Source organism: Rhinoraja longicauda, chromosome 43 (genome assembly GCF_053455715.1).
Source record: "Rhinoraja longicauda isolate Sanriku21f chromosome 43, sRhiLon1.1, whole genome shotgun sequence".
NCBI lineage: Eukaryota > Metazoa > Chordata > Chondrichthyes > Rajiformes > Arhynchobatidae > Rhinoraja > Rhinoraja longicauda.
The window spans coordinates 5,227,375-5,236,906 of record NC_135995.1 but is presented as its reverse complement, the minus strand read 5'-3'; the positions used below and the strand labels follow the sequence as shown (position 1 = coordinate 5,236,906).

General features: G+C 59.0%; 1 protein-coding gene across 1 annotated transcript in view; it reads right to left on the bottom strand.

Moving 5' to 3' along the window:
• Window positions 1-2,843: 2,843 nt before the first annotated feature.
• LOC144612191 (B-cell receptor CD22-like) overlaps window positions 2,844-9,532 on the bottom strand; it is an 88,076-nt gene continuing 81,387 nt past the window's right edge. The window contains exons 12-13 of the mRNA XM_078431749.1: window positions 5,610-5,879; window positions 2,844-2,935 (exon numbers count right to left, since the gene is read on the bottom strand). Coding sequence (XP_078287875.1) covers window positions 2,844-2,935; window positions 5,610-5,879 — 362 coding nt within the window. The remainder of the gene's footprint in view (window positions 2,936-5,609; window positions 5,880-9,532) is intronic.

The following is a 9,532-nucleotide window of genomic DNA, read 5'->3' as shown; positions in this document are numbered from 1 at the left end:
TCGTTTGTTTGTTTGTTTGTTTGTTTGTTCCTGAACTACAGCCTAAACTGTACACGATAGCGCGACATTTCTCGGCCTACCTTACTCTCCATCGTCCCTTTGGTGCCAATGGAGAAGTTTCATTGAAATCGATGTTTATATTTTTAAAGATATTCACATTTTAAAAGTTGGCGGAGGAGGGGGGAGTGGGGATGGGAGGGGGAGAGGGTGGGAGCGGGGAGGAGGAGGAGGAGGGGAGAGGGGAGGGAGGGAGAGAGGGGGGAGGGTGGGATGGGGGAGGGGGAAAGGAAGGAGGAGCGGGGATGGGAGGGGAGAGGGAGGGGAGGGGGAGGAGGAGGAGGGGAGAGGGGAGGCAGGGAGGGGGAGGGGGAGGGGAGTGAAGTAGGGGGAGGGGAGTGAGGGAGGGAGAGAGGGAGGGGAGTGGAGGGAAGGGGAGTGATGGAGGGGGGGAGGGAGGGGGGAGGGGAGGGAGGGTGGGATGGGGAGGAGGAGAAGGGGGGTGGGGAGGGGGTGGGGAGGGGGGAGGAGGAGGAGGGGGGTGGGGAGTGAGGGAGGGGGAGGAAGGGGGGAGGGGAGTTGAGGGGGAGGGGAAGGGAGGGGAGAGGGATGGAGATACGACACAGAGAAAAATCGCATCTCTGTCGAGGGTAGAGATTGACACAAGGTGACGTCACCGCCCCGCGCCCCACGTGACCTCACCCAGCCAGCGGCCACGTGCTCCCGCTCCACCAATGGCGGCCGCCCGGGCCGGGGGAACGGACTGCCGGCTACGCAACCACCGTTAGGCGAACACACTCGACCCCGCTCCCCGAACACACTCCGTTAACCTACACTGTCCGGGGCCTGCACTGTCCGGGCCTACACTGTCCGGGCCTACACTGTCCGGGCCTACAGTGTCCGGGCCTACAGTGTCCTGGCCTACACTGTCCGGGCCTACTGCATCCGGGCTTACAGCGTCCAGGCCTACGGCGTCCGGGCCTACAGCGTCTGGGCCTACAGCGTCCGGGCCTACAGTTTCCGGGCCTACAGTGTACGGGCCTACAGCGTCTGGTCCTAGAGTGTCCGGGCCCTACACTGTCCAGGCCTACAGCGTCCGTGCCTACATCGTCCGGGCCTGCACTGTCCAGGCCTACAGCGTCCGTCCTACAGCGTCCGGGCCTACAGTCTCTGGGCCTACAGCATCTGGGCCTACAGTGTCCAGGCATCCGGGCCTACAGTGTCCGGGCCTACAGTGACCCCCGGACCTACACTGTCCGGTCCTACACTGTCCGGGCCTACAGTGTCTGGGCCTACAGCGTCCGGGTATACAGTGTCCGGGCCTACTGCATCCGGGCCTACAGCGCCGGGCCTACAGTGTCCGGGTTTACAGTGTCTGGGCTTACAGTGTCCGGGCCTACAGCGGCCACCGGGCCTACAGTGTCCGGGCCTACAGCGTCCGGTCCTAGAGTGTCCGGGCCTACACTGTCCAGGGCTACAGCGTCTGGGCCTACAGCTTCCGGGCCTGCACTGTCCAGGCCTACAGCATCCGGGCCTACAGCCTCCGGGCCTACAGCGTCCGGTACTACACTGTCCGGGCCTACTGCATCCGGGCCTACAGTGTCCGGGCCTACAACGTCCGGTCCTACAATCTCTGGGCCTACAGCATCTGGGCCTACAGTGTCCGGGCATCCGGGCCTACAGTGTCCGGGCCTACAGTGACCCCCGGGCCTACACTGTCCGGGCCTACACTGTCCGGGCCTACAGCGTCCGGGCCTACAGTGTCCGGGCCTACAGCGTTCGGGACTACACTGTCTGGGCCTACAGCGTCCGGGCCTAGAGTGTCCGGGCCTACAGCGCCCCCGGGCCTACAGTGTCTGGGCCTTCAGCGGTTCCCGGATCTACAGTGTCCGGGCCTACAGTGTCCGGGCCTACACTGTCTGGGCCTACAGCGTCTGGGCCTACAGTGTCCGAGTCAACAGCGTCTGGGCCTACATTCTCCGGGTTTACAGTGTCTGGGCTTACAGTGTCCGGGCCTACAGCGGCCACCGGGCCTACAGTGTCCGGGCCTACAGCGTCCGGTCCTAGAGTGTCCGGGCCTACACTGTCCAGAGCTACAGCGTCTGGGCCTACAGCTTCCGGGCCTGCACTGTCCAGGCCTACAGCATCCGGGCCTACAGCCTCCGGGCCTACAGCGTCCGGTACTACACTGTCCGGGCCTACTGCATCCGGGCCTACAGTGTCCGGGCCTACAACGTCCGGTCCTACAATCTCTGGGCCTACAGTGTCCGGGCATCCGGGCCTACAGTGTCCGGGCCTACAGTGACCCCCGGGCCTACACTGTCCGGGCCTACAGCGTCCGGGCCTACAGTGTCCGGGCCTACAGCGTTCGGGACTACACTGTCTGGGCCTACAGCGTCCGGGCCTAGAGTGTCCGGGCCTACAGCGCCCCCGGGCCTACAGTGTCTGGGCCTTCAGCGGTTCCCGGATCTACAGTGTCCGGGCCTACAGTGTCCGGGCCTACACTGTCTGGGCCTACAGCGTCTGGGACTAGAGTGTCCGGGCCTACAGCGTCCAGGCCTACAGTGTCCGGGCCTACAGCGTCTGGGCCTACAGTGTCCGAGTCAACAGCGTCTGGGCCTACATTCTCCGGGCCTACATTGTCCGGGCCTACACTGTCCGGGCCTACAGCGCCCCCGGGCCTACAGTGTCTGGGCCTTCAGCGGTCCCCGGGCCTACACTGTCCGGATCTACAGCGTCCGGGCCTACAGTGCCCCCTGGGCCTAATAAGGGACAAGGGCGGAGATGGAGACAGAGACGGAGACAGAGACAGGGAAGTGGGCAATGTTGAGCTCGGGGTTTTGTACTTACTGTCTGATGTAAAAGACCACAGGAATGATCAGGATGAGGAAGATGAGGGTAGGAGTAACACTTGCGATTATTTTCCTTTGTGTGCTCCCTGAAAGCAAATAAACATTGTCAATAGTGGACATCCCTGGAGGTGTGGGGCCAGGGTTAGGGGTTCAAGGGTTAGCGTTGGGATTACATGTCAGAGTTAGGCGATAATGTCGGAGTTCGGAGTTGACGGTGGGTGTCGGGGGTCAAGGGTTAGGGATCGGGGGTCAGGGTTTGGCAGTGGGGGTCGCCCACTGTCCCATATTAGCCGGGACATTCTTTATTTTGGGCTGAATTAGGCCCGGGGGGCGCTGTAGGCCCAGACGCTGTAGGCCCGGGCACTGTAGGCCCGTACACTGTAGGCCCAGACGCTGTAGGACCGGACATTGTAGGCCCGGGCACTGTAGGACCGGACACTGTAGGCCCGGACACTGTAGGCCCGGACACTGTAGGCCCGGACGCTGTAGGCCCAGACGCTGTAGGCCCAGACACTGTAGGCCCAGACACTATAGGCCCGGTCGATGTAGGCCCGGGCACTGTAGGACCGTACACTGTAGGCCCGGACGCTGTAGGCCCGGACGTTGTAGGCCCAGACGCTGTAGGCCCGGACACTGTAGGCCCGGACACTGTAGGTCTGGACAGCGTAGGCCTGGAGGCCAGGGCGCCGCCTAACGGAGGTTGCGTAGCAACCCTCCTCCCGGCCCAGGCGGCCGCCATTGGTGGAGCAGGAGCACGTGGCCGCTGGCTGGCTGAGGTCACGTGGGGCGCGGGGCGGTGACGTCACCTTGTCCCGTATTTGGGAATGAGGAAGTTGGCAACCCCTAGATACAGGTGAGAGGTTGGGCTACGGGTGGGGTAGGGGGTGAGAACGTGGACAGGTACAAAGTGCTGGAGTAACTCAGCGGGTCAGGCAGCATCTCTGGAGTTTAGAAGATCGAGCGGGGGGGGAGGGCCCCATTGAAACTTTCACCGAACAGCGAGCGGCCCGGACACAGTGGATGTGGAGAGGATGTTTCCACTAGTGGGAGAGTCTGGGACCAGAGGGCACGGCCTCAGAATTAAAGGACGTTCCTTTAGGAAGGAGATGAGGAGGAGTTTCTTTAGCCAGAGGGCGGTGAATCTGTGGGATTCTCTGCCACAGAGGGCGGTGGAGGCCGCAAGTCAGTGGATGTTTGTAAGGCACAGAGACGGACAGATTCTCGATCAGTGCGGGTGTCAGGGGTTATGGGGAGAAGGCAGGAGAATGGGGTTGGGAGGGAGAGATAGACCAGCCGCGATTGAATGGCGGAGCGGACTGGATGGGCCGAATGGCCTAATTCTGCTCCTATCACTTGTGGCCTTCTGAGTTGCGACCTTGTCAACTGGGGAGGGTCAGAGATCAAGGGTCAAGGAACCAGGGGGGTCACGGGTCAGGGGTGAGTAGGGGTCACCTTCTTCCTCGCTCCCAAATACGGGACAAGGTGACGTCACCGCCCTGCGCCCCACGTGACCTCACCCAGCCAATGGCGGCTGCCCGGGCCGGGAGGCGAGTTGCTACGCAGCCTCCGTTAGGCGGCACCCGGGCCCCCGGGCCTACAGTGTGCGGGCCTACAGTGTGCGGGCCTACAGTGTGCGGGCCTACAGTGTGCGGGCCTACAGTGTCCGGGCCTACAGTGTCCGGTCCTACAGTGTCCGGGCCAATAGTGTCCCGGCCTACAGTGTCCGGGCCTACAGTGTCCGGGCCAATAGTGTCCCGGCCTACAGCGTCCGGGCCTACTGCGTCCCGGCCTACAGTGTTCGGACGTACAGTGTCCGGGCCTACAGTGTCCGGGCCTACAGCGTCCGGGCCTACTGCGTCTGGGCCTACAGCATACGGGCCTACACTGTCCGAGCTTAAAGCATCCGGGCCTACAGCGTCCGGGTGTACACTGTCCGGGCCTACAGCATGCGGATCTACAGCGTCCGGGTGTACACTGTCCGGGCCTACAGTGTCCAGGCCTACAGTCTGTGGATCTACAGTGCCGGTGCCTACAGTGTCCGGGCCTACACTATCCCGTGCTTACACTGTCCGGGCCTACACTATCCCGTGCTTACACTGTCCGGGCCTACAATGTCAGGGCCTACAGCGTCCGGGCCTACTGCGTCCGGGCCTACAGTGTTCGGGCCTACAGTGTCCGGGCCCACAGTGTCCGGGCCTACAGTGTCTGGGTCTACACTGTCCCGGCCTACACTGTCCCGGCCTACACTGTCTGGGCCTACAGCGTCTGGGCCTACAGCCTACGGGCCTACAGCCTCCGGGCCTACACCACTCCCCGGGCCTAATATGGGACAAGGGCGAGCCAAGAGTGACCGGGCCTACAGTGACCGGGCCTACAGTGTCCGGGCCTGCACTGTCCGGGCCTACAGCGTCCGGGTCTACAGCGTCCTGGCCTACACTGTTCCGCCGGCCTTACAGTGTCCGGGCCTGCAGCGTCTGGGCCTACAGCGTCTGGGCCTACAGCGTCCTGGGCTACACTGTTCCCTCGGCTTTACAGTGACCGGGCCTGCAGTGCCCGGGCCTACACCGCCCCCCGGGCCTACAACGTCCCCCGGGCCTACAACGTCCCCCAGGCCTACAGCGCACCCCGGGCCTAATACGGGACAAGGGCAGTCCCGTACGGGACAAACCAATTCAGCCCACAATACGGGATGTCCCGGCTAATAAGGGACACTAGAGGTTAGGCCTGAGGCTTGAGTGGCAAACACCGAGGGATACTCACACAGAACCCGCACGGTTTTGGCGCCGGACGTCCGTTTGCCGATCTTGTTGGTCGCTGAGCAGTAATAATGGCAGGTCTGGTCGGCAATGTCAAAACTGGTCACCAGCTTGGAGTCGTTACCTTCCAGATCGTGCAGGATCCCAGAGCAGTCCTTCCTCCAATGGTACCTGTGAGAGGGCGGGTTGGCCTTATCCTTGCAATGTAGAGTCAACTCTTTCCCCTCCTCCACCTCAGCCGCCTCCAAAACCACACTTACATTTATCGGTGCATCTGTAAGGCAAATCAAAGATAACTCAGCGGGTCGGGCAGCATCTGTGTGGAGAACGTGGACAGGTACAAAGTGCTGGAGTAACTCAGCGGGTCGGGCAGCATCTCTGTGGAGAACGTGGACAGGTACAAAGTGCTGGAGTAACTCAGCGGGTCAGGCAGCATCTCTGTGGGGAACGTGGACAGGTACAAAGTGCTGGGGTAACTCAGCGGGTCGGGCAGCATCTCTGTGGAGAACGTAGACAGGTACAAAGTGCTGGAGTAACTCAGCGGGTCGGGCAGCATCTGTGTGGGGAACGTGGACAGGTACAAAGTGCTGGAGTAACTCAGCGGGTCGGGCAGCATCTGTGTGGGGAACGTGGACAGGTACAAAGTGCTGGAGTAACTCAGCGGGTCGGGCAGCATCTCTGTGGAGAACGTGGACAGGTACAAAGTGCTGGAGTAACTCAGCGGGTCGGGCAGCATCTGTGTGGAGAACGTGGACAGGTACAAAGTGCTGGAGTAACTCAGCGGGTCGGGCAGCATCTGTGTGGGGAACGTGGACAGGTACAAAGTGCTGGAGTAACTCAGCGGGTCGGGCAGCATCTGTGTGGAGAACGTGGACAGGTACAAAGTGCTGGAGTAACTCAGCGGGTCAGGCAGCATCTCTGTGGAGAACGTGGACAGGTACAAAGTGCTGGAGTAACTCAGCGGGTCGGGCAGCATCTCTGTGGAGAACGTGGACAGGTACAAAGTGCTGGAGTAACTCAGCGGGTCAGGCAGCATCTCTGTGGAGAACGTGGACAGGTACAAAGTGCTGGGGTAACTCAGCGGGTCAGGCAGCATCTCTGGAGAGAAGGAACGGGTGACGTTTCGGGTCGAGACCCTTTTTTTAAATGTTGAGGTTTAAAAGTAACACGAGCAAGTTTGAAGATGACACAAAGCTGGGTGGCATTGTGAACTGCAAAGAGGATGTTCGGAGGTTGCAGGGTGACCTGGACAGGTTGAGTGAGTGGGCAGATGCAGTATAATGTAGATAAATGTGAGGTTATCCACTTTGGCGGCAAAAACAAGGAGGCAGATTATTATCTCAATTGTGTCAGATTAGGTAAGGGGGAATTGAAACGAGACCTGGGTGTCCTAGTGCATCAGTCACTGAAAGGATGCATGCAGGTACAGCAGGCAGTGAAGAAAGCCAATGGCATGTTGGCCTTCATTGCGAGAGGATTTGAGTATAGTAGCAAAGAGGTCCTTCTGCAGTTGTACAGGGCCCTGGTGAGACCGCACCTGGAGTACTGTGTGCAGTTGTACAGGGCCCTGGTGAGACCGCACCTGGAGTACTGTGCGCAGTTTTGTTCTCCAAATTTGTGGAAGGACGTCCTTGCTATTGAGGCAGTGCAGCGTAGGTTCACCAGGTTAATCCCCAGGATGGCGGGACTGTCGTACGAGGAAAGATTGGAAAGACTGGGGCTTGTATTCACTGTAGTTTAGAGGGGGATCTTATAGAGACGTATAAAATTATAAAAGGACTGGACAAGCTCGATGCAGGAAACATGTTCCCAATGTTGGGGGAGTCCAGAACCAGGGGCCACACACACACAGTCTAAGAATAAAGGGGAGGCCGTTTAAAACTGAGGTGAGAAGGAACTTTTCCAGTTGTGAATGTGTGGGATTCTCTGCCACAGAGAGCAGTGGAGGCCGATTCACTGGATGGATTTAAGAGAGAGTTAGATAGAGCTCTAGGGGCTAGTGGAATCAAGGGGTATGGGGAGAAGGCAGGCACGGGTTACTGATTGTGGACGGTCAGCCGTGATCACAATGAATGGCGGTGCGTACAGGCTCGAAGGGCCGAATGGCCTCCTCCTGCACCTGTTGTCTACGTTTCTGTGGTAGAACAATGGAATGTGTTAAAAATGGTTTGCATTAAGATGGAAAAGCTTGTAACTTTGGTCTGGCAGCAGTTTGCATTCCTAGTTTACTTAAAGACATAGAATATGTGTGAGACTTTTCACGTAAGTCAATTAAAAAACCATTCATTCAAGGAGAGGTGAGCCTGGATTAGAGGGCATTAGTAAAAGTGCAGAAATGCGAGAGGATTAGAAGCTGTTAGTTACGGGCGGTCACGCTGGCACAGCGGTATAGTCTCCGCCTTACAGCGAATGCAGCGCCGGAGATCCGGGTTCCATCCCGACCGCGGGCGCTGTCTGTACGGAGTTTGTGCGCACGTTCTCTCCCCGTGACCTGCGTGGGTTTTCTCCGGGCGCTCTGGTTTCCTCCCTCACTCCAAAGACGTGCGTGCGGGTTTGTAGGTTAATTGGCTTCGGTGTAAAGATTGTAAATTGTCCCCCAGTGTGTGTGTGTGCGTGCGTGCGTGTGTGTGTGTGTGTGTGCGTGTGTGTGTGTGTGTGTGTGTGTGGGACAGTGTTAGTGTGCGGGGATCGCTGGGCGGCACGGACTCGGTGGGCCAAAGGGCCTGTTTGCGCGCTGTATCTCTAAACTAAACTAAACTAAGATGTGAGTGGATTAGTGGGAATTAGCCACAAGGTGGGGATTTGTGTGGATTAGGACCGATTAGTTACAAGGAAAGATTTGCAGGAATTAGAAGATATTAGTTACAGGAAGAGGTTTGAGTTTATTTTCATTTCACGTGTAACGAGGTACAGTTAATTTAGTTTAGTTTAGTTTAAAGATACAGCGCGGAAACAGGCCCTTCGGCCCATCGAGTCCGTGCCGACCAGCGATCCCCACACACTAACACTATCCCACACACACACACACACACACACACGCACACACACACACACGCGCACACAGACACACACACACACACACACACACACGCGCACACACACACACACACACACACAGACACACACACATACACACGCACACACATACACACACGCACACACATACACACGCACACACGCACACACACGCACACACGCACACACACGCACACACGCACACACACACATACACACATACACACGCACACACGCACACACGCAGACACACACAAACACACACACAGTAGGGACAATATTTACATTTACTGAAGCCAATTGACCCACAAACCCGCACGCACGTCTTTGGAGTGTGGGAGGAAACCGGAGCGCCCGGAGAAAACCCACGCAGGTCACGGGGAGAGAAAACGTGCGCACAAACTCCGTACAGACAGCGCCCGCGGTCGGGATGGAACCCGGGTCTCTAGCTCCGTGAGGCAGCAGTTCGACCCGCTGCGCCACCGTGACCGCCATTTTGTTGCGTGCTAACCAGTCTGCCGAAACACTATTCGCTACAGAGAGTGGTTTGTCTGGATTATCAGCGACAAGGAGAGATTTTTAAAGGGGAGATTGACAGATTCTCGATCCAGGCCTACACTGTCCGTGCCTACAGCGTCCGTGCCTAAAGCGTCCGGGCCTACAGTGTCCGGGCCTACAGCGCCCTCCTGGCCCACAGTGTCTGGGCCTATAGTGTCCGGGCCTAAACTGTCCTGGGGCCTACAGTGTCTGGGCCTACAGTGTCCGGGCCTACACTGTCCGGGCCTACACGTCCGGGCCTAGAGCGTCCAGGCCAACAGCGCCCCCCTGGCCCACAGTCTGGGCCTACAGCGTCCGAGCTTACAGCGTCCGGGCCTACAGCATCCGGGCCTACAGTGCTTCCCGGACCACACT